Below are 25,335 nucleotides of genomic sequence, written 5' to 3' on the forward strand. Positions count from 1 at the left end.
AAGTCCGAAGTTTTCACTTGCCTAATGCCTTGTAGAATATACTTCAGTTCTCTAAAATAAATGAAAACATATCCATTCATAGCAATCTGTATAATCTAGGAGCAATGGAGGGAGGAATTGCATTGGAGTCAAGTGTGTGAGCTTACAAGCACTCAAGGCAGCCTGGGAGCAGGATGACATTGGGAACGGAATGCAGATTTCTCTTATATCTAAATGATGATAGTATCCAACAAATAGGGAGAAAAGAAGTAAATAGGATTAATGCATGGAAGTTGAAAGTTTGAAGGTATACAAAACTGAAAATGAATGCAAAATGGCAAGACTATAATGGCAGAACTAATGCCAGAAGTTTAGCCATTGAAAAGAGTATATACAGCTAGCTTGATATTAAAGAAAATCAAGAATAAGCACTTTTCCATCAAATAATTACCATCACTATAACCTAAGGTAGAATTGCAAATGCTAATACCCAACAAGCTAAATTCAATGCAAAAAGCCAAGTGGTTCAATCATGTTCATATTTACTGTTTTGAATGGAAAAATCCCCAGGTGGTATGGTTATATCAAGGGATGATGAATGCACCAAATATTAGTGTTAGGTATTTCAAACTCACTTTGACAATAAAATGTGCTCCTCAGCAGTTCAAAAGAGGTAAAAGGGCATTCAAGCAGTGAATCCTGAGCTGCCATATGGTTTAGAAAACTAGGGAAGTTCCAGAAGATGAAATATTTGGGGATCACATATTTTTTAAAAGTGTACAAGATGAGCAGATAGTGGTAAGTTTATCAGACTGCACTGGGATAAAGTTGTGGAAATACTGATACAAATTACTAAAGAAAACCTTAAAGGTATTGTACTTAACCTGAACCAGCATCATCCTATATAAGCCTGATACTTTCTTAAAAAAGGGATTACAATCTAAAAAAGGAAATAATGTCTAAACAATAGATGTCTATATCACAGCCATGGTGATCCTACAAAATATTTCCACTGATTAGTTGAAATGATTTTTAATTTACTTTAATAATTGCAGCCAGCAATCCACTGGTCCCAGGGAATAATGATAAAAGAAGAATTATCAACACATGGTAATGAATTAAGGGTTTGGCCATTTCTATTTTTAACAATGTGGAGGAAAGAAGCAGTAAAATCATTGAATTTGCACATGAAGTCAGTTCAAGTAAGGGTATCCAAAACTGCATAATGGGATAAATTAGGTATATATATATATATCTGCATTGAAAAATGTCTAACTTTAACCACAAAAAGTTATGCCTTCCTCTATGTTATGTAGAAAAGTAAGGTGAAAAACAAAACTCAAGAAAACTGTCTGGAAAGGATCAGTATATTACTGAGTAGGGAGCTCGACAATGCCCCAAAAAATAGTGGAACTTCAAAGAAATAACCGGAGAGCTACTTCTCACTCTGAAAGAACTTACAGGATATTTTTTCTTGACTTGGATGTACTGGATTGACTGTGGTGATTGTGTTATTCATCAATCAAAAGGGTTTGGTTAGTAACTTGAAAGCAGTCAAAGGATAGGAGAACATGCCTGAAAGAACTGAACAGCTTCAATTACCTAGATTATGAAAAAGGAGTTTGAAAGGTGCATCTGTCACCTTTGATAAGTAACAGCCCTAGAAAAGGCATGCGATAACAGAGGGTTTCTACTTAGCAAATAAGAGATTACAGTACCAAACTGCTGGAAATAGAAGCTAGAGACTGCCATAGTAACCTCTCCCTGTCTCACACATGCACCTCTACTTTGCTTAGCACAAGAAACACACACACCAGAATTTCCTCATGCTGTCAAAGCCTTTTACCTGAAAACTGACACTGCCCACAGGGAGATAGTTCCGATCCTCCAGCATGCTCAGGTACTCTGCCACCAGCGCTGCAGCATGGACCAGGCACATGGCTGCTTCTGTGTAGCACTTCCTCTTGGTGTGCTTCTCTGCCATGTTCTGCAGCCAAGTCAGCCTTAAGTCTGGCGATGTCTGGTATCCTTTTGCAATTCTAGCAACACAGGCCAGAAAGCAGGTGTGAATGATCACTTCTCAAATAACAAAAATACCTTTCTAATTCTTCACCAGGGTTGAGCGGAAGAAGACATCTCTGAATTTATTCTGTATGATTCATTAAACAGAAAGCAAAAGAAATGGTTAGGCAGTGGGGGGCAGGAGACCCAGGGGTTATGAAGAGAGTAAAACTGCTGCAACCAAGACTCTTCAATGTTCTTGGCTCTTACCCTTGCCCAAATCTATGCCCACCAAAGGCTCCACTGCAATGTTCTCACTACTGCAGCATGGGGCCCCTGTGACAGATCAACGGTGCTAAAGAGGGAATGTACACAAACAGAATAGCTACAGAGTTTGCCACAGCTTGCCCCTAAAATGCATAGTTCAGCTCTCCTCACTGCAGAATTCTCTCTGCAGCAATTCTAAATGGATTCACCTGTACATGAGGTCCATCAGCATCTCTGGATCTTCCTGAAATTCCCTCATTTTCACCGTATCTGACAGGATGCTGTTCAGATTACACAGTAGCTCCTCAACCTGAAGTAATACAAGGATCAACGTGCAATTCTCAGGTGTTTATTTTTTCCTGCTGGAAAAACAGCATCTGCACAGATGATGTTACTCTCTTTAAGCCTCTTTTACCCAAGGAAATGTCAGGATGTTTTTTTCAGTTCCATGCAAGCAGTAACGACTGCTAACATAACAAATCTTACATACACACATTTTAATTAATCAAAATGAGCTGACATACTTTGATCTATGTATTTCTGAACTAAAAAAAATTCAAATGTTATAATGGAGTTCAGTTTATTTGATCTTTGATCTGAAACCAGATGTTTTTTTTGTAAATCTTCAGCACTACCTGAGTTACTGTAAGAATTTTAGCAAAGCATCTGACAGTTGTCTGAAATGTTTTTCATTATTGCTGCTGACACCTCATGAGTTACAAAGAGAGAGAAGTTTCCCTGACGATACTTGTCTGAAAACATAATGAATCAAATTCCATCTTGGGAAACTCTTAGAGGACACAGTTCCTGCAAGAGTCTAGGAGAAAGCTGTATTCAAAACATAGAGATGATTCTCCTGTAATGTGATTGCAGGGGAAATTCTCAAGAGTTTATTTTATGGAATTGTGTAATCTACTTCTTCCCCACTTAATGTTGTGTTAGATACAAACTCATGCAATAACCTTTGCATCCTTATTTCCATTGCTTTGGAAGAGCAATATCTAGAACTTGCTTCAAGCATACTCCTGTGTGAAAGCTCCTGATAAAATTCACAGATGTCATCAAAGATTTAACCTGAATGGGAAATGGAGTTGCCTGCATATCCGTATCTTCCTCTGCATAGGCCAGGATGGTTCGCAAGGACCGTCGAAGGAATTCCTCGTTAAACTCGGGTGATTTTCCAACAAGAGAAGCTAGTGACATGGTCACCTGCATCTTCACTCTTGCAAAATTCTTCCAGAAAAAAAAGAAAATAAAAAAGTGATGACTGCACTGCAGTTCACATATCTATCTCATCTATAAACCAAACCCATTTTTTCCTGCCCAGATTGAGTGCAGTACACTCACTGCTCACATAAGGGGCCTCTGGTACATCAAAACTAATCATGTTTTACCCAGTTACACCAAAGATCCCTAATTCTGACATGTCTGTACTTTGGGTCTAGAATGTTCCTTGGAATATGTATCCTTGCTTGACACAGGGGAAAGCCAGAAGCAACCCCTTCCCCCTTTCACAGGCCAGTGGATATGTAGATCAGACCACACAGGAAGAGATGAGGAAGCATAACTGGAAAAACATTGTGGAAACAAATCTGGGAAGCAAGAGACCTCTGGGGGCTTCAGTTGGTCATGTGTGTGTGCAGAACGTTTTTCTTCTACAAAGCTTATACTTTTTACATATCCAAGGCTTTTAAATTAACAACTACTGAAGGAAATTCTGTGCAAGATCAGATGTTATCCAAAATGCTAATGGAATGTCCTTTTGTGCTAGAACATTATGAATTTACATGCATAATATATGTATTTTGCTCCATGTGTGTGATAAAAATCAGAGCCTAATCCTAAAACCAACAAGCTGGTGAAGAATTCCCATTAATACAAGTATACAGGAGTTCTAGTGAGGTTGCAATTGCATTAGAATAGAACTAGACTAAGTAGTTCTGACACAGGAATAAAAAAAAAAGACAATGGGAAGAGTATTGCTTATGCAGTGTATATTCTTTGCTGTCAGAGGCATAATGCTGCTCCTTTTAAAGCCGCATTTACCGATGTTGCAGGAAAAGGTCACATTTCCCTAATGAAAGCAATGAACAATAATTAAAGCTACTTTTCCCCAACTTCTCTTGGCTCAAATGTGTGAAATATCAGACCATGTGACTATCGGCAGATGCATTGTGTTTGCTGTTGCAACTTCAGTCTTTTTTTCAATTGAGCAAAAAAAAGGTGGCACAAAATATACTGCTGCTCTCAAAATCTTACACTGGTAGAGCTGAAGCTGTATCTCATGAGGAGATACAGAGTGGCACAGGCTTGAGTCCGTGTAATATCTATGCTGCTGCTGCAGTGATGGAGAACTCTTTGACACAGGTCAGCACACTGTTCAACCTCCTCTTCAAACAGCAAATCTCCAAACTAAGGGAAAGAGAAGAAAGTGTTTATTACTCTAATTTCTAGCCATTAAAACATCATTAGCTTAGTGCACAAAAGTCACAGGATTCAGAAAAAGTCTAAAGTTTTAAAAAACTACATTTTATACTTCTTTTTATTCAGACTTCTGATTACTGTGATGCTGTAGATTCCATTTTTAAGCTTTTCTACAGGAAAGAAGGGCTTGAAAACAGCCTTTGTGTTTTGAAAAAAAGAGAAAGAGACAGAACAAACTCAGAGCAGGACAGCTCCAGGAGCTTTTGAAAACACCAGATGTTGCAAAATTATTTGAAGCATGGAGAACTGCTATTTTCAGAACACAGAATGATTGATGAAATGTGCAAATATTTCCTTAAGTATACAGAGCAATTTTTAGCTCTTTGCACTAATGCCCTACCCTTCTCCAGGCCTCCAACATGCTCTTCCTCCTATGGTGTGTCACAGAACTTCCACTGCCAAGCTTTCATGCCAGACCCTCCTTCACAGTGTCTTCACAACGCACATATTAGGCAATAAACTCAGGGGGCAGGATGTCTGTCCAAAAAAACTCTCCCCACAGACAGCACAGATGCACCAGTACCATATGTACTTATACACGACTGATAAAGGTGTGTGACTGGGCACAAGATATTGTTTCCAATTTGCAGACCCATTTCTCAGTTCTCAACCTTTCTTCAGTCCATTATCTCACTGTTTTGTGTCTAATTTATATTACAAGCCTGCTGGCGTATGGCTTTATCATTTTTATTTGTAAAACAACATCTATATGCCTACAGTGTACTAGAAGTAATTGGAATTATTTCTTCATGAAATGCAGAACCGAGTCAGCTTAACTAGAAAATCTATTTCAATAACAATTGCTTCACAAAATTAATTTTTGTAATTGGAAGTTAGCTTTTAAAGATAAAGTAAAATGAAAACATAATTATTAGTTTCGTAATTATTCAGGTATCTACCCTGTAATTAGACTTTGTCAGCCAATCTGCATTTAAGAGCAGACAGGTGTTAATTGGACAGGAGTATCCTGTTTCTTCTTTGTATTTTAGAATAGTTTATGGGAAAATAAACATTTCATGGATTCTTTCTTAGTGGAGCTGTTTTTCTTTGTAGGAGAATGAATCTTAAAAATTTAGAGTCCTTATGAAGCACCCAACCCATTATGACCTGTATTATATAAACTTTGATTCAATTGCTGTCCTCATATACATTTTGAAGTTTGGGGGGGTGTTTTGCTAGGGTTTTTTTAGTTGTTGTTTTTTTCTGTTCTGGATTTTTTTTATGGGTGATACAGAAGTGGAAGAGAGATTAGGATTTGTCTTAGAAGAAAACTGTCAATGTCTTAGGATCTACTTAGCATTTTGAAACCATCTTAGAAGTAGAAACCTAGAATGATGCCCTCAATTTCTCATGAGTTTTGGTTTCTCTGCTGCCCATCTGATTGGAAACTAGTCCTGCTGATATAATAATTTAAATCTGACTTTATGGAATTCTTGTGCAGTTCTTGGCATTAAGATTCCTAATTTAAATCAGAATGTATTTGAATTAAAATGTGTGGATTAGATTACCTTTTTATTAGTAAATCTCAAATATTTAAGAGTAGACTGCTAAACCCACAAGATTATTCAGATTCAGTTATTCCATCTTGTGTGGTCAGTGAACCACAGCTGTAGAAATTCTGTAACAGCCCTATAGATAGTAATTAGTATTTAAATATGCAAAATATATTTAATAAATGTCAAAGAAAAGTGTTAAGTGAAGGCACACAGCTCTGCTCTAGAAATGCTGCTTTACTAACTTGATTGGAAGCACAAAAACAAAAGTATGTCGAGAGCATACCTTGGCAATGAGTGCTCTGAGTGTAGCAAAGCAGTGAGTCAGGTAAGTGGTGCTCTGATCATAGCCAAGAGAATTTACCAGAACCTTCAAAACTCCTCCCAAGAGATTATCTCTGCATTCTGCTGCAAAGCTTGCCTACACAGAAAGGAGAAAAACAGTAACAGTATGATGTTATTCAGCAATGATTGGCACACAGAAACTGAAGTTCTGCTCTCTGGCCCATGAGACATCAGGGAGTTTAGAATTTGCAGTTTTTTCATTTGTTAATATCTACTTCAGAGAACTTTCAAAACATTTTTGTAGTGACCAGGAAGACAGCAGGGAAAATGTCCCAAACATTTTTCAAGTTCTGGAGACCCTCCAATGCAATTTTAAACTGTCAGCTTCTGCAGTGATTTTTGAAGTTCTCTTTCTGTTCTTTCCAATCCTTAATGTATTTTGGATTAGGAATTAATCCTGTGGCGAGCACCATCGTTTCCCTTGCATCTTTGACTTTTTAAGTATCAAGGCTAAATAGACATAGTGGTACATTCTGATCAAACCCACAACTGAAACAGTGGGGATACTAGGTGCTATCAGTGGTGTCATGTGAAAACAATGTCCAGTGTGACAAAAGTCTAGTAAATAAATGCTTTTCTACTATAAAAGGTTTCCAAGCATGAAGTTTTCTCCTCCCTGTTTTTTTTTTTCTATTCAGGACAATATCTCAAAATATTTTGCACTGTCTAACGAACAAAAGGAGAAATGAATCTTGCTGCCACTGGTTTCTGAGGGGGCAGGGATTGGTACTAACCCAGCTCTGCAGATTCTCACCTGAATAATGTTCTCTTGCATATCAAGAATGATCAGATTAGCTTCAGTTGCCAGATTTCCACTGATCAGAGCTTCTTGGTCTAACTCAGCTTTCGTCCTGCAAAAACAACTTCTAATTAAAGCACACAGAGAGTACCCCAAGAGTTAGATGACCCGCTGTTTAAACAAAGCCAGAATACAAATGATACCATTCTGAACGATCCCATAAGAGCAAACAATGACAACAGAGTTCAGAAGTGTTCCTTAAAAACTGTGGTGTGAAATTAAGAAAGCTGCAACTGTAGAAGAGCAGTTGCAGGGGGAACTTTTGAAAACTCAGCCCCTAGACAGTTCAGATAGATGCTTTTGCTTCCTTAATAGCCATCTGCATAATGGCTACTCAACAACTCAGCATAGTTTACTGCACAACATTCAGTTGTTCAGTAAACTATGCTGTAATTTCTGAATTCATAGTCTGTAGCAGGACAAAAAGCTCCAAAATGGAATAATGGATAACTGATCTGACAATTCCATAAAAAAAAGTAAAAATGGTAGACTAGACCCAAGAAGAAGCAGTGTTTAATGCAGGCAATTTAAAATGTTGATTCCTGAGACTGTTAACAACAAAAGACCACAGGTCCATACAGCAGTGTCCCAGGCCATTTAAGAGAGAACTGAAATATTTACAAAAACTAGGAGATAGTGGTAACGCAACACATGATACCTTCTTTGCTGAGACTTAAGGACAAGGTCTGGAACACAGCTCTTCTGCAGCCGAATAAGCATAGGAGCAGCTACTAACAAAGCTGCATTCTCACACATCCCTTCTATGCTGGAAACACAAAGAGGAGGCTTTTTTCTTGTACCTAAGCCGCTCAAAAAGTGCTGCTGCCTGGCTAGAGGCTGCTCTCCAGAGCTTGAGATTAAAAATCTGACTTGGCCAAAGTTCCTAAGGTGCATTTCTGTGGCTGGAGCAACACCCTTACAATCATGCTTCTGAGTGACTTCAAAATGTGTAGCTGCTCTGCTACATTCATTTACCCAAAAATAAAACCAGAAGGGCAAAGAGCCATATTTTAGTGCACGAAGAGATAATTCTGACGAGGGCAAAGAAAGGAAGTCAGGGAAGTCATATGGTTTATTAACTACGATGACTCAAAGCAACAAAACCCAGAAAGGACTGCCAAAAGTTTAGTGCTATAATAAGGGCAGAAATTACAATATGAGTAAGAAGTGAACAAATTTAGTGAACTTCATTGGTGTTTGAACCACTTCCAGGAACCACTGAGCTTCATACATTAACCATGCTGACTGGATCTTCTCTGACATGACACATAGCTTATAACTGTTGCTACAATCCCAAAGCATTATCTTCCCTGACTCCTGCTAACAGTGCTTCTCGATATTAACACAGCACATCAAACCCAGCTTAGCTGATTTTGTGTGGCAAAATATATACCACAGTGCTGTATATACTAAGGAGTCAAGAGCAACACCAAAATAAATGTTGTAATAAGCCTCTGTGGAGTATTTGATATGACTCTATCACTAACTACTGTTTGCCACACTGTTAATACGAAGGAAAAAATGTGTAGGTAGCTATTTAAAATTCTTCTTCAAGTGTTTGTGACCTCTTGGTGTGTCAGAGCAACCGCTGGATATTTCTGCTACATAAACATTTTCTTCCTCTTTGACAAAAGACGGAAAGGATTAAAACTGCTGATTTTTTAATAAAACACCCTAGGAGAAAGAACAAAACATAAAAACCCCAAGCAGCTTGGTCCTAATAAAAGCAATATGCATTAATTAAGTTACTTACTTATCTTGTCTCTCATTTGCCTGCCGCCACTGCGTCTGCTCCTTTCTCCAGCGTAGATTTTCATTTAGCCCTGCTGATCTGTCATTCCCTAAGAGTGCAACATATGTCAGTGAGATTAAAACAGAAGAGGACACCTGAAGTCTGATAGCTCACTGAAAGAAGGAGATATATTTCTGTAGCAGTCTGTCAGAATTAAAACCATTCAACTTACAGGTTCAGAGCTCTAGCAAAAAGACAAGACCCGTCACTTCTTTCACTTAGGATTTTTAGAACATTAACTTCCTAATGTCTGCAAAAACCAACCCACAGATTTTCCATTTATTAAATGAAACAACCTTTTTTGCGATGAACAATTTGTTTTTAATGGTAGTTTTGACACCATTTCTTGGCTCTTGATAGACACTAACACAACTTTTTGGAACATCTTGAAACTCTTTTCTTGGCCTAATATTCTTCATGTAAGAAGAGCTCAGTCTTAGCTATACCTTGGATAGTTGAAAGCTAACGATATTTTCATCCATGAAAAACCAAGAATGGTCTGCAAGAGAATGGACTGTGGTAGAAATATATAAGGATGAAAATGACTAGTGTGCATAAACCCAGCAAAGTCATTTATGTCCATGACCACTTGTCTTCCTCTCAAAAGGCGTGGGGAAAGAGGGGTGTGAAGTACCAGCTGGTATTCTGCAGCGCTTCATCATTTCTCCTCTGGCTCCTTCTCCTCTCAGTAAAGCCTCTTCTAATCTGGCTTTCACATCTCGTGACTTCTGGAGTGCTTGGGTGCTAACTTTATCTGAGCTTTGCTTGCCCTGAAAGTAAAATTAAAGCAATCAACATCAATGCCTCCATTCTTTAACATGAGACCAAATTACATCTCCAGAATCAGATACAACTGTAGAGATGTGTTGAGGGGGCAGAAAACAATGAATATCACTGATTAATCTATAATGTCCAATAAATGTTGCAAATGAGGAAAGAGGTAGAATAGGTACTGCTAATAAAAACAAAGATGTATCTCAGTACTACAGAGAGAGAAATTAAAATTCAGAGAGAAAATTATTTGGTCCATTTCAGATAGACCTTCTCAGAGAGGAGAGTCCTGATATTAAGTCCCTGCTCTTAATTAGGGAATCATTCTTGGTGTCCTGCCCAGTACTTACAAGAGCTGTCAGTATAATTCACACCAAAATTCACACTCAAATACCCAGGTAAAAGAAAATAATGAAACAATTTAGGACACCTTCATAGGACTTCCTCAAAGGTTTTGACTGCATTTTGCTTGAAGGCTATTGCCAGTTATCTTTTTTGAATGAATTTGTCCAGATTAGAGAAGTGATAATTTAACCACTGTTGGTAACAAATTTCCCCTGGACAGCTGGAATTTAAGGAAAAAAATTGAACCAAACCAGGACAACAAAACCATGCTTTGTTTCACTTACCTTATACTCAAAACATGAAACACAAATGAAGAGGAGGTCTAAAATCCTGTTCAGCTGCATGGATGGAAGGTCTGCAATCCATTTCTGTATTAGGTTCTGATCAGCATTTTTCATGATCCAGAGGAAACAGATCAAAAGGTTGCGAGTAGTATCAGGACCTAATGTGGCACTCTGTCTGTAGGGCTAGGAGAAGATAAAGTAAATGTCAATTAAAAGAAGAAAAATGAGAGGAAGGTCATCTTGGTGAACTAATATTATTTAAATTTCAGTGAAATCGAATTTCAGGATTGGACTTCAGTAAATTTGACCTCTTCCAGGTGATAGTTATTGTGTTTTTGATTCCCTCCTGCCATGCAGTTGCATCAGCCAAATTCCATAGTAGATTAAAAAAACCCATATGAGGAAAGAGATACATAGAGAAAAAAAGCTGAATCCTAGATCCACAGATTCAGTAAGACTGGAACTGTGGGGCTGCCACAGTGGCATTTGCTGTTCCGGAAATGAGTCTAGGTTTGGTGTGGAAATGGAAACAGGCATGTGGAAGCAAAAAGTGACAATGCATGGTAAAGCAGTAATTAAATGAGTAGAAGAGAATAGGAGAAGATGACAGGAGGAATATGAGAGATTCTTTGGGATTGAAGAAAACAAAAAGGCAGTTTCTCAGGAGTGTAGCTATTAGTGGCAAGCAAGGATAAAAGGAGAAAACAAAGAAAGACAAAAACAGATAGAAGAAATTAGATTGGCAAAGCAGTGAACATACCAGGGACACCAGAGGTATTCCAGAGTTTCTGATGTTGAATTGACCCCCTGCAATAGCAAGGGCCACGTTTTGGTTGATTGCGCCTGCAGACTCTTGTTCTTCTTCTGGGTTTCCTGTGCGTCCCTTTCCGCTACGGATATCTGAAACTAAATTTGAAATATCCCATTGGAACTTCAGGAGCAACCCAGTTGCTGCTGCTCATATGTCACAGTTTTCCATTGGTTTGCAACCTAGCAAAAAATTGGCACCTCCCTCCCTGAGACTACTTGCTTGGCAGATGTGCCAAGCAATGAAAGAGGCATGGCATTAGCAAAGACTGCCAAATTATTCCAACACATAAAAGGTGGTAGCAAATGTGAGGTTGTCTCTGAAGCTCAAAGCTAAACCAGTGCTTTTTAAGACTTGGAACCATCCAGTTCCAGTTCATTTCAGTCGAGAGGATAAACACAGAAGATAGACATGGATTTGGTGATATTCAACAAAGTATGTAAGTCTGCTAACACCTGAGAGATCCAGTATTGCCTACTGACTTAAAAACAAGTTCTATTTCAGGCATCTAAATGCTTCTATTCCCTGCTAGTTCTTGAAATCTCTTTCAGCAAATAAAGTTATTTATACATAAGTTTTGTAAAAATCTCATCTGATTCTGAGCAACCATTTTGTGTTTTGCAAGTCCTGTTTTTCAGAGAAGTTGAGTGATCAGCTAGACTCCATGTCTTCAGAATGGGATCACAGCCCCTTGTGACAGATTCTCAAAAGGAAGAAGGGCACTCTAAAATCTAGACATATTGGTACACCTGGGCTTCCTCATAATGTCTCTTTTCATCTGTGGTGTAAAGATAATACTTAGATTAAAAGAATGATGTGAAACCTGATTAGCCAATATATAGTAAATGCTTTCACCTTATCCAACTGTAAGTGCTAAATAATACTTTTATGTTAGTAAGTTTTTTGTTAAGACACTTAAATGCAAAATATTTTCAGAACCAGTGACAAAAATATGTTCTTCAAAGTTTATACCTTTAATTAATTAATTTTGGTATCATGTTAATAGCAGTAAAGAGCCATAGAAAAAGGTAGAATACAATCCAATTTCTATAATTGCGGTGTAACATGATGTCAGTATCACTCTTGCTGTCTTCACTGCTGTCTGCTAAGTGTATGTAGATCAAAATATTTCTTGCAGAACTTGGAGGCTTTATTTGCAAGGTCATAAAATTTACACTAAGAGATACACAAGTGTACTTACAGATATATCTCTGGTCTATCACTTCCTCATGAAGTGAGGACACTGAAGTTTTTCTTGTCTGTAAAAATTAATTTCTAAAAATTTACTTCTAAGTAAAGAAATATTCAATCTTACTATACTAGTCTCCTTCATGTTTGATAAATTGTTTAGACAAGTACCTCTTAGAAATTAAAAAATTCAAAGCCAGAAAGGTCTTACTTGTAAAATCATGGAGTTGCGGTAATGAATCCAAAATGATTCCAACCAAAGGGAGGTAAAGAGCTGCAATTTTAACCTTCACCTCTTTTTTTGAGCAACGTGGGTCAAGGTCATGGGAACTCAGCAGGCTAAGGATAGCACTGACAGCTTTTCTTTGCACCTTGCTAATCCTGTTAACACAGAAACCATCCATGAGTTCCATTCACGGGTCATGAACAAATAACTTATAAATCAAAGATTTAAGAAGAAATAAATCAATAGACCAATATTCATTCAACAGTCTCTTTCATTCTGAGCTGAGATTCAAGTTCCCTGCAAATGATAGGTATCTTAAATCTTCAAGTTACTTTACCACAATCAAAGAGCACACAAGTCTTTCAAACATCCCAAAAAAATTCATTGTAGTGAAGAGAGATGCTTAAGGAAAAGCAACAGACTCTGGCCAAAGTTTAGCTAAACTCTTCACTTCAGAAAAAGAAAGAGGTGTTTTAGAGGGAAGAGCAACTGAAATTTTGTATTCTCAATTTGTGTATTTAGCCAACACTGTCTCCACAAACAGTAAATTTTTTTCACTGGGAGCAACATACTGCAGATAAAACCATGACTGGGTCATTGCTATATTACAGAGTGACTCACTGAAAAGGGTAGGGGAAACAGGATTGTCCTGGAATCAAACTATGACCTTGCCAAGAGTAACAGTTGCCAAGAGATCAGTGACCTGATCCCATTCTAAAATCTGCAAATTGGGATACGCACCCCTCGCTGTCTGCATCCAGTGCTGCTGCCAATTCAGTGAAAAGTAAGCCGGTCAAAAAATGCTGCTGACGGTACTCAGCTGAGAGGTCAAACATACCAGTGATTTTCTGGTCCTGGAAACTAGAGCATGAGCTGGAGTTCTGCAGAAATATATTAGAAATGTTGAAGAAGGATCACTGAAATCAAAGTTTCTTAAAGAGATCATAGTTACAGTCAGTGTTGCTAACAGAAAATCTCTACCACAGGAAAACCAGAGACTTTGAAAGGAGGTTGGACATTTTGGAGGAAGACACCTGTGTGTGAACTAAAAATTATCTGATTTCAAATGAATTGCTTGCTAGGTGCAATCTCATCCTTTCCATTCTGTGCAATCAACTCACTTGAGGTTTTTTGAGATGTAAAATTCCTACCCTGTATTCATCAGTTTGGACAGGATGCAATGTCAGAATTTTCTCCATGTTTACCATTCTTGTTCTTACTGTTGCAGAGCAGCCATTAGCTATCACACAGCAAGAAACTGCCTCTACATTAAGAGGGACTTTGGTGTCAGAAGCTCTTCACTGTGCATTCTTCAGCATCCATGATATCTAGTATGGAAGTAAGGTCAGGAAAGACATGTGAACAGTGTTTCCTTTTGCCCTGGAAATCCTTGGCTGAGCTTACTGGCAGCTAGCATAATTTAGACCAGCCTTCAAACTGCTGTAACTTATGGTTGTGACTGATAAACAGCCAGCCCAGGAATGGAAAGTTGCTGCTATATGTGTGTTGTGAACTTCTTAACTTCTCCAATCATAGGTGTGTGCTACCAGTCACCTGGAATGTTTTTGTCCCCTGATCAGGCGAGCATAAGTCTTAGACTCTACTCCCCACTGCATCTACTGGGTTTTATGAGTCCAAATTTTGCTTCTAATTTATATTCTTCAGTATTCCTTCCCAATATTTCTGTCAGTCACCTGGGAATAGTCCCAGAGCCCAAACACATGAAGTGTCGGTATACCACACAGTGGCAGTTGGCTTCCAGCATATTGGATCAAATGAAACCCATGTCTTTTAGTAGCCCCATATTTTGGATCCACAGACTCTCTCCCATCCAACCTCAAACAGACAGGCCTTGGCTGTGCTATGTTTGTGTGAAATATTGTCAAAGTGTAGAGCACCCAGTTAAGTGAATTTGGCTTCTCTCAAAGAATTTCAGAAGATTTATATACAAGGCTATATTTCTACTGAAAGCCAAACTCAAGCTGGGCAGCACTCCTTCAGACAGATCAAAATTACTGTAAGGGTGGTCAGCTAGTGTATTAAATCATGTAAGGGCCACAAAAGCCTTATTGATTTGCGCAGGTTGCACTTCATAGGTTACTCCTAAAGGAGGAAAAGAGTTGATGATATTGCTTGAAGGAAAGATTGATTAAACTGGTGTCTGCCTAGCTCTAACTTGGTAGAACTATGTTGATGTTTTTTATCCCCATAAGGTCATGTTTCTAGCTCTCTGGTATCCATAATTGTGGTTGTGTGTGGATGGGGTAAAGGTGTGCCTGTAAATTAGCCTTCAGAGCTGTGTTCCTTTTAGACCTTGTATCTCTACCTCAACAGTCATGTTGTGTGCACGTGTTTCCAGGGGAGCATGTGTCTATGTCATGTTGAGTTTTAACCTGTGTAGATGCAGTTTTGCAGTTTTGCAGTAGTACTCCCGTTGTTTTCCTTCTTCTGTCCCCTTTTTTCAAGAGGGAAATTTTTATCCCTGATCCAACGGTGGCTAATTCTAACTTAAGTATCTGAACACAGAGCAATGTATGTATTTTTCTACGTCTTTCACGTGACGTGCATGCAATTCCATCTAATGGACTACCTGGGAGGATAAGGAGGGAGAGGGAGATGCTGGAGCAGATGCAGATGCCATGAAGAAGAGGTTCAGATTGAGGTAATGCTCATGGCTGCAGAGAATTCTCAGGAACTCAAGTCTCATGGAAATCAGGGTGGAGAGTGAATTCAGCTTGTTTGAAAGCTAGGAAAAACAAACAAAAAAAGTGTCAAGTGATGGGCTGGTACTATTTAAATTACCATTCAGTGAAATATCCTCCCTGAAAAGGAAACAGACATGTAGCCTAGCACGCATTAAAATGCTCACTGTACCTAACTAGTTTCCATACATTAGATGCTCTTTGTTCGACAGTGATGGTGTCTCCGCCTGCTCCCCAGCTGACTTATCAACTTCCCAAGAGATAATAAATGGTTTCTTTCTTCTTTTGTCCCAAAAGAAAAATATACAATGTTTTTGTCTTTTGCACAAGACAAAAATGAAAAACAAAATGAAATTTTATGAGTTTCTGTAGCAAACTCATAAAATGTCCTGGAAAGCAACACAGGGCATCAGTGGTTTGGTCATTACCCTTCTTATCAACAATGACATCAGTGGAGGAATTAGTGGAAATGCCTGAGGGACCTGCACACATACAGGTCATAAAACAGAAGGAAAATGCTCCCCATTACATACAACAAATAATTTCATAACAGCATCCTTCATCATCATTTATTTTTAATTTTCAGAGAATTGGAAAGCAAGAAGACAGAGATGTAAAATTTTGAGTGACCCCCCAAAATCTAAATGCTGTCCTCACAGCACTGGAGGAGTCAGAAAGTTGATCTGTATGGTCTGCAGATCCTACTGCTAAGGAATGTAAAAACGTAAGGGAAGAAAAATGGTTCCATGGATGTTTTGCAGTAGTGCAAGATATGACATTTCTAAAAGAGTCTTCACCTCCACTATTTTTTTCCTGCAGATCACAAATCAAAAGAGGTTTTAAAATCATTGCATATGCATAGCAAATAGGAAATTTACCTGGACATTTAGCACAACTCAAAAGATCTTGATGGATAAACTAATCAAACAGAGCAAAACACATAAGCCAAATATAATCTCAATCATGCATAGTGCCTACCTGATTACAGTAATGTTTGATGAGATTAAATACAAATCCTCGATCCATTAAAGAAAGAAGATCATACAAGAAAAATGCCAGGCTGATATTAATTTTTTCTGCTTGTTCACTTTCCTTAAAAAAAAAGAAAAAACCAGTTATGATGCATAAAACTTACAAAAAGGCAGAAGAGTTTTTTAGAATCACAAAAAAATAGTGTAGGGGTCAGCTCCCAGAACCATCTCAGGGAAAATATATGACAAGATTGTTTCAGTTCTCCAGTTCACATGATCTCGTTAAAATTGCACAGAATCACTTCCGTAAATTATTTCAACTGTTTCAGAGCTTTGTGACAGAGAAATGTCACGAGATGAATGAACAGTTCATTTGTGCACACCTTTGGGCTGACAACAATGAAATGGAATATGAGACCTGTTCTGAATTCCCTATCAGCTGCAGTCCTGCACAGGACTCTTTTTTTTCCACTGAACATCAGAGAATGCTGGTTTAGGTACCTAAAACATATAAAATGTTAATAAAAATCTGTACTGGCTTTGCTGATGGAATGCCAAGTATTTTGTTTAGAAATTTTAAGTGTAAAACTGATAGTGACAAAGTACTGGTAAGACGAATTTGTGGGGCTCATCATTCAGCAGCTAAGCTCTTGTGAGCTTGGAATTCGCCTTATTACCAGAGATACACAGCCGCAAGTAATAATCACTAAGAACTTCATGTACCCTCTAAAATGAGGCTACAGTTACTCCAAACTCAATTTAAATCTCAGTAGCCTATGTAGTTCATCAAAGGAATTGGTGGAGATGCCTGAGGGATCTGCACACATTCAATGCTCAAAACTGTCAGAGGAGATGACTGAGAAAAATATTGCCTGCACTGGCACCTCCGATGAGTGAGAACAGGTGTGCAGAACCTCAGGGTGTCTACAGTTCACTTTTTCATTTTCCAAGCTTTTTGTTTCTGTTTAGGAATAGATATATGGAATTTGCACAGGAAAACATTTTTCTTCTGTGAAGAAAAAACTAGTTTTTCACTACTTTATTGGGCAGGCAAGCATACACCACACATACTGCTGTAGAAATCCTGGGCAATTTGACATGCTTAACCATGTATTGAAACAGATTATCACTGCTTGGATTTAAAAATCAGACACTCATTGCCTACTACTCTGTACACCTAACCAATGGCCCTAATTCCAAAAACACAGCAGTCGGATTTTCACACATAATCAGGTTCTATACACTTGTTCTGTCAAAATTGAATTGAATTAACAGCCCACAAAAACCTGTGTATTTCTTGTGAGGAAGTCATAAATACTAATCTCTTTTCAAAGCCTATGGTTCTGTTAAAGTATTTTTAATGCAAAAAAATTTTATTCCACAACATATTTAAAAGAAAAGTCACTGATGCCCTAAGTAAACATTTATGTGGAAATTATTTCTCTGCATGTGGCTATCACAGATGCACACCAACGGACTGAGCTTCAACATAAAGCTTCAAGAGCAATGTTTTGGTGGACAGTGACAATCCCAAATCTGCCATTCTTGGCCTGCATTTTTCTGGTCTTGCTCTTTCCCAGTTTCTACTCCTCAACAGCACTTGGAGAAGTGGATCAGGAAATGGAGCTTGTTGAAAAGTGACCCAGCACGCCACCTCTCCAGCCTGCTCTACCTTGCCCTAGCTGGGCTAACACAGTGCATTTGGCAGCTCTGGGGCATGAAAACAAGTTGGTTTAACAACTGAACAAACAATAGTCACTCACTGCCTGTCTGTGGCCTTAGTCTGTCTACAGACTAGTCCAGAGTGCTATCAATGACATAAGCTGACAGTAGCAATGTTACAGTATAAATTACTATGTGAGATCCTTTCAACTTTATAATCAGTTGTATCCATGCAATTTGTTAAAAGGAGAAATAATTTCATGGGACTTAGGGCTTATTTTTTGTCTATCATTTTTAAATGGCCAGCAACGCTTTAAAGAGATCAAGGGTTAGATCACTTGTGCCTGGCTTCTGCAACAGGATGAGGTGAACTCCCTTCCTATGGCATATTCCACTGTGACAGAGAAGTCAAACGAGGAATTGAACACAATGCAGTAGGATTGAGGGTAACTTCAAATGGGGATAAAAGGAAGAAGTCCTGCTGTGGCTGCAGTCTGATGTGCTAGCTAACCCGGCATAAAGCATCATTGCAACTGAAAATGGATGTTCAGCCTTTCCTGTTGACAGGAATGGGAATTCTCTTCTTGCACACTGCAGCCACACTGAGAAGCAGGCTGGGGAACTGAGCTGAACAAAAATAAACCATCTTCCAAGGAAGCGCAAGGCTGTACTTTACACTGCTACAACTCTTGCTTAAGGTCTGTGTGAGAATATTGGGCTAATTCTAGCAATATTGTTGATGTTGACATGAGATTAAATGTAGGTCAGTATAACACAAGATAAGTAGCAAGGATCCATGGTGCTTATTGCATACCCTTACCTTTGGTGGCTTGACTACAAGTGCAGCAATCTCCGAAGTAATCACACTAACTATAGTGGTAATATCATCTTTGAAACGATCAGAGAACCGGCTTCTTCGTGGGTTATCTTGCTTCTCTATGTTGTGAACATACTGAGCCATACTCTTTATCTGCAAGGCAGAATAAAGAATATTAAAAAAGTGCCCACACTGGAGGTAAAATACTGCTTTAAGTTTGTTTGTAAGATTAGGATTTCCTATTTATTTTTCCCCTGAAAGTAATCACTCATTTTCTCAGAGCTGCTGTGATAAATCCTACATGTTGTGGCAATGACAACAGAGGGTCTAAGACTCAAATACAGACAAACATTGATTCCTGTTCATATTTGTGCAGTTGGCTACTCTTAGCACCTGAAATCAGAAACACCCTCCCGCAGCCCCTTGCATCTGCAGTTCTGAAATGCTGCTGCTTGCAACTTTTGCCCTTCATGATAACAGACAGGGAATGACATTTGTGGAATTCTTATTTCTTGACCTGATGTTGCATTACTTATATGCTGGTGGTGGGAATCAGTGTATTTTTTCCATTGACATACATCACCTCACGGCTCTGTAGAAGTGTGAGTTTGTGGAGTTTTCCCACTGCTCCCATGTTGTTAACAACATGGAAAAGCCAGGAACAGGTATTCACAGAGAAGGAAGGGCTGGATTGAGGAGTGTCTCACAGTCTTTTGCAAGATGTGGACTACTGCTCATTAGCTCATGCAGAACTTTGCCATTACTGCCATACTGAGGAACAGGGAGGAATATGAAGAATTCTTGAGCTGCACTTCCATGATTTTAGACCTCTTTGTTACACAGTGGGGCTGAATAACTCAAAAGATCATCACCCAACTGAATCTGTGCCAGGAGTATCTCTACATGCCACCATTAACTAACTGTAAAATAGCACTGTCAAGTCTTACCAGGAGCTCAAAGAAGAACCAGGCATACTTGAAGACTGATTCTCTCACCAGGCCCGTACTGACCACCATCTGCAATGCCAGTTCCTCATGGAAATGCTAGATGATAAACACAGACTATTGGAAAATGGCCTCTTTATCAACTCATCTTTCATTTTCAACATCCCCCTACTTCCCTGTGGTAAACTTCTCCATAATGGAGGGTGAGCAGCTGGGTGGAGATGTGTAGGTGTCTTCGTAGGATCAGAAGGCAGATTTGACCAAAATGACATTTAAAGAATGTTGTTAGCAAACAGACTTTTAGACCCACTTTTTGTGGATCCAGAACTGTGGATAACTGAACAGGGAAATGCGTTTGGACAATCCTCAGGTCATTGTCTGCATGTGTGACAGGGAGCAGTCATGTTTCCCACTACCTGTTAAGTGTTTTTGTTTAGCACATCCATATTTTTCTGAAAGAAGCTAGAAGTAAGATTGACTCTGTGGTGGGAGAGAAGGACAGAGCAATAGCCACAGCAGAGCTTGTACAGACATTTGTAGCTGGAGACAATACTTTTTATGGTGAGATCTGAACACAAGACACACAATCCTAATTACCTAAACTTTTAGGAAATTCAAATCTGGACTACAAAAGCTTTGCTCTAAAAGCTACAAAAAGGGACAAAGAAAATATTTCTTTACAGAAGAAAGAGGAGGGAAATAATTCTGAATGGAGTTTACTGTAACATGTAAAGACATGTATCCAAGGGTAAATAGCAGTGGAAAATGTCTGAGGCTCTAAGACCTTGAGAAAGAGAGCAAAGGAGGAACCAGACAGGCTGCTACTTGTCTAAATCTGTCCTGGAAAAAGAATCTAAAGACTCTGGAGCAGAAGCAGAGAAGTTTGAGTAATGTTTACCCACTGATTCAACATTTCATCACAAACTTGTTGTTTGATAAAACTGCTTAATGTTTTGTTCTGTCACTTTTCTCTCCTCATTTAGAAATGCTAATTGCCAGCACTACCTCAGAATGCTCCAGGTTCTGCAAGGAGTTCCCTCAAGCCTACCTTTTTATTGGATGGTCTTGTGCTTGCACAGAGGCCTGACATGTCATTTGTTCCTTCAACGTAGTAAGACATCCGACTGGAGCTGTGATCCAGAGGCTGGAGGACACAAATGGAAGAAATATAGAATAGTAAATTAATTAGTAACTTAATCTAATTAACACAGAAGATATCACCTATTGGGGGTTGGGTATATTTTACTTTTCTAAGGTATGCATAGACGTTAATCTAAACAACTCTTTCTTTCTCCCCATCCCCCTTCCAGGGGAGGCTGAAGACCACCGAGAGCAGCAGCAGCAGCACAGCAGCAGGAGAGTGCAAGCGCCAGCACTGCCATCGCGTGCCCAATGGCAGCACTGCGGCTGTGCTTTGGAGGATACGGGTCACCCTTTAAACGGTGTAAATTTATCCTCTGGCTCTACATACGAAATTAATTAGCCCCTTGGAGTCTTCCTTCCACTGAGAGTAATGCCAACTTAAAAGGCAGTGAAACGGCAGTAACCAGTTGTAAATTGCTGCATTTATCAATGTGATGAAGCTGTAATATCAAACATTGTAATTTTGTATTAATTTGGAAAAATGCCTTGAGCTCCAGTTTTGCCTTTTTTTTTTCTCCTAGGACACAGTACATTAGAGTAAAAGTCATAAAGCTATTAAATTCAAATCTACATTATTAAAAATTGCTATGGATGAATACATATTCCCATATGAACAAATCAAATAAATTGTCAAAGCCTGTGTATCTTAGTAGTTCTGGTTTAATTTGCTGAAGACAAGTACCTATTCATTTTAACTGGAGAGACACATGGTCATTCAACAGAGAAAACACTTCAAAATATTTCCGAAAATAACCTACTAGAGTAGCAGTATTTTACATGTATAACATGCCAAGAAAAGCGGGGGGGGATACAGCTCAGAGCTCATCAGACATGCTGCTGCAGAGCTCTGGCAGGGCTGCAACTAGCAGCAGATTCCTTGCACAGGGGAGAAAATCCTGCTTTTGTCAGAGGCACAGCTTCCCAGCTCCAGCTGAATGGTGAACTCTAGATTTTGGTTTCCCCAGACAGCTGTGCACAACCATCCTCATAAAGCTCTGAGATGGGCTGGGATGCTGTAGACCAGCAAGCACCCAGTGCCAACTGGGGAAACAAAATCCTTTCTCTTTGATGTCATCAACCTTTCTGTCCTGCAAGCCATTGGTGGTATATGTAGCTGTGGATGAGGGCACAGAGGAGGCTTGCATTTCACTGTGTGGTTGAATGAAGAATTTGGAAAGACACAGGTACAAATCATGCACACGGCATCTGCACTGTAGCCAGTATAAAACTATGTGGCTGCTGTCATATAATTGACTAGGTTTTTTTTTTTTGTTTTTTTTTTTTTAACAGGAAACTACTTAACACCCAACAAAAAAAAAAAAAAGGAACAAAAGTCTGTGACGGCTGTGACTGACTCTGTGTAACTTGGACCAGACCAGGTCACCAGATGTGAACAGAACCTAAATGTCTGGAATAACAGGAGAGGGAGGCACATCCAAAAAAGCAAATGCCCCTGTAGTGTGTCTAAGCCATAAATAAGAGAAAGGATTCTCACCGCTTGCCCTCCACTGGTAAGAGACATCAGAAGTTAGCAATGGGATTTAATGTGTATCTACACCAAATCAGATATGCCAAATAGCAAATGCTTCTGATGATACATGTGGTGCATTTAACAAGGAGCAAACCCAACCCTCAAAGACAAAATCTAGATTATTAGGTTTTAGCCACACCATTCTTCAGATATTTGACTTCGTTTTCTTACCTTGGATGACATGATGTTTTTGACCTCCTCATCAGTAGCAGCTTGTGTAACAGTGATGTCAGGATTGCTGCAGCTTATCACTCGGCTCTGCAGGAGTTTACTTCCCACAGACACTGCAGAAGTGCGTCCAAAGGTGTAATAACGAGACTCTGTGGAAATTGCACTGCTGCCTCCACCTGCCACAGAGAGATGTTTGAATTAAGACTAAAGGACACATACATGAGACAAACATGACATTCAAAACAGTTTTGCTCAGTGCTGTTATAACATCAGTATTTTGAAAAGCAAAAAGCTTCTGAAAAACCCACTACCAACTCCTTCATTAACAATCTACATAATCATTGAATAACAAGGTGCAGATATTATCCCAGCCAACAGCTCACAGGGTGATTGCACAAGCAGTAACAAAAGATTAGTAGGGCTACCTGAGTAGCAGCACTATTACAAGAGTTATTTCCTTCAGCTCTTTTTAATTTGCTGTAGATAAGACAATATTCACAGGCCTAAACACAAAATAGCACCTTCAACACATATGATTTAATATCATGTTTGAAGTATTCAAGGAAGCAGGGAGCATTGCAATCAGGACTTTCACTAAATGATTATCTAGTTTTCAGTTTCATCATGGACCTTATTCTTCCAGGATAAAGAATTTCCAAGTGTATGTGAGCTCAGAGATTTTAGCACATCCTAACATCATTCTAAATGTCCGTCAAGGGGAATTTAAGTTAATATTCAAAAGAGAAAAAGGCCTACATATCTTTAGCTTCCACAGCACAGCTGCTTGTGGTAAGTCATTTAATATATACCAATCAATCAAATGAATCTTATGGGCTTTAGGACAAGGATTGCAGCAGAGTATCAGAATGGCTGAGGTTGGAAGGGCCCTTTGAAGACCATCTGGTCAAACCCTTCCTCTCAAGCAGGGTCCCCTTGAGTCAGCTGCCTGGGACTACATCCAAATGGCTTTCTACTATCTCCAAGGTGAGAGACAGACAACCTCTCTGGCCAACTTGTGCCAGAGCTCAGTCATGCTCAGAGGATGTGTTTGCTCATGCTCATGGTGTTTCAGTGTGTGCCTGTCGCCCCTGATCTTGTCACTGGGTGCCACTGGAAACAGCCAGGCTCTATGTTCTTTGCTCTCTCCCTTCAGCTCTTTGTGTATGATGAAGATCCTCCCTGAGCTTTCTTTTTTTCAGGCTGAACAGACCCAGATCTCAGCCTTTCTTCACTGAAGAGATGTTCCAGACCCTTTGTCATCTTCATCACCCTTGGCTGGTCTCTGTCCAACATGTTCATGTCTTTCTTGTACTGGGGAGTTCAGAGCTGGACACAAAACTCCAGACATGGCCTCACCAGAGCTGAGGAGAAGGATCACCCGTCTAAACCTGTTGGTCATAATGCATTTTATCATCTGATGACAACCTTAATGCAATGGAGATATTGGGTGAGCTTGGCCCTATAGCACTTGGTAATAGGTTACTTTGCATGGAAAGTAATTTATTGATGTACAGGCCAGTAAAAAATTGTCGTCTTAAGGCCATTTTAACTAATGAAGGAGATTATTCCAGAAGAAGCTTTAGCTTAGGCAGTCTCTCTTGCATTCATCTTCATGAAGCTACAACCTTGCTTGTAGCTGTGGACCCTGCATCTTAAATCAGTAACTGAAGGATGGAGACTGTGAGGGGTAAGCCCATGCTGCTCTTTGCAGAGCTGATATTCCTGACCTACCTCTGAGAAAACCGATGTATTAGAACAGTGCAGTGCTTAAACGGTATGCAGCCTGGGTCTGACAAGTCGTGTTTGCTATCTTACAGATCAGTATCTTAAGTCCTTTTCTCAGAAGCATCATGCTGAAGAGCATATATCACGAAAAAACAAGACTTTTGCGACTGTTGCCCCAGTAATACCTGGTTTGACTGCTTCTCTTTGAGGGTCTGGCAGACGAAATACATAGTATACATAAGATGCCAGGAGGCAGTTCCTCCCATGCTGATCCTTGCTCAGCTCTTTGCTGTTGTGGAGACTGTTCACTATTGCAACCACAGATTCAAAGGCAAACTGAGAGAAGTTGGCTGTGAAACAAAGGTAAGAATTAGAGTCAGCATTGATGGGTCCAATGTAATTAGATGAGGGCATTCTTTGTATTAACAGCTAATTTTACAAGGTTCAATTCAGTCCTCAACAAATTCAGAGCTCTAGACAGCAACAGCTGTGCCTGGCCAGACTCAAAGTCTACATGGGCCAATTAACACTCTTCAGCAGACCCACTGACTTTCAACCCAATCAAGGCTGTTCTTTCACTTTGTGCTACATAAAAACAGACTGTAACTGTTAATTACCACTTCTAGCAGCCTTCACACATTTCCTATAAACTCTCTTGCAGAATACTAAGACTCATTACTCTCCAGCTGACAGACAGATACAAGCTAGCCAGCTTTTGCATAAATACTGTAGTGGATAAAACGTGTGGACTATTTAAATGAGGTAGGAAGTGAACTACCCCCACTGTCTCCAAGTATGCCATTCTTCCAGAGTTAACACATGCTATGGGCAACTGGCACCTTCAGTAACACAAAAATCAGTATTCATAATTATACTGTCTGGTTTTG

At 39.3% G+C, this 25,335-nt stretch overlaps 1 protein-coding gene across 4 annotated transcripts in view; it reads right to left on the reverse strand.

Annotated features, from left to right (window-relative positions):
* Positions 1–25,335, reverse strand: part of DOCK8 (dedicator of cytokinesis 8) — an 86,390-nt gene that overhangs the window by 12,872 nt on the left and 48,183 nt on the right. For all 4 annotated transcript variants that reach the window (XM_085043232.1, XM_085043234.1, XM_085043233.1 and 1 more), the window contains 19 exons: positions 24,634–24,798; positions 22,724–22,899; positions 20,927–21,022; positions 19,882–19,977; positions 18,938–19,087; positions 16,463–16,576; positions 15,373–15,528; positions 13,524–13,663; positions 12,768–12,937; positions 11,321–11,466; positions 10,561–10,743; positions 9,795–9,930; positions 9,122–9,209; positions 7,324–7,420; positions 6,511–6,645; positions 4,507–4,659; positions 3,322–3,480; positions 2,457–2,557; positions 1,826–2,018 (listed from right to left, as the gene is read on the reverse strand). In XM_085043232.1, the coding sequence (XP_084899358.1) occupies positions 1,826–2,018; positions 2,457–2,557; positions 3,322–3,480; positions 4,507–4,659; positions 6,511–6,645; positions 7,324–7,420; positions 9,122–9,209; positions 9,795–9,930; positions 10,561–10,743; positions 11,321–11,466; positions 12,768–12,937; positions 13,524–13,663; positions 15,373–15,528; positions 16,463–16,576; positions 18,938–19,087; positions 19,882–19,977; positions 20,927–21,022; positions 22,724–22,899; positions 24,634–24,798 (2,654 nt within the window). The remainder of the gene's footprint in view (positions 1–1,825; positions 2,019–2,456; positions 2,558–3,321; positions 3,481–4,506; positions 4,660–6,510; positions 6,646–7,323; positions 7,421–9,121; positions 9,210–9,794; positions 9,931–10,560; positions 10,744–11,320; positions 11,467–12,767; positions 12,938–13,523; positions 13,664–15,372; positions 15,529–16,462; positions 16,577–18,937; positions 19,088–19,881; positions 19,978–20,926; positions 21,023–22,723; positions 22,900–24,633; positions 24,799–25,335) is intronic.

This window comes from Lichenostomus cassidix, chromosome Z (genome assembly GCF_008360975.1).
Source record: "Lichenostomus cassidix isolate B80296 chromosome Z, HeHo_3.0, whole genome shotgun sequence".
NCBI classification, from domain to species: Eukaryota; Metazoa; Chordata; class Aves; order Passeriformes; family Meliphagidae; genus Lichenostomus; species Lichenostomus cassidix.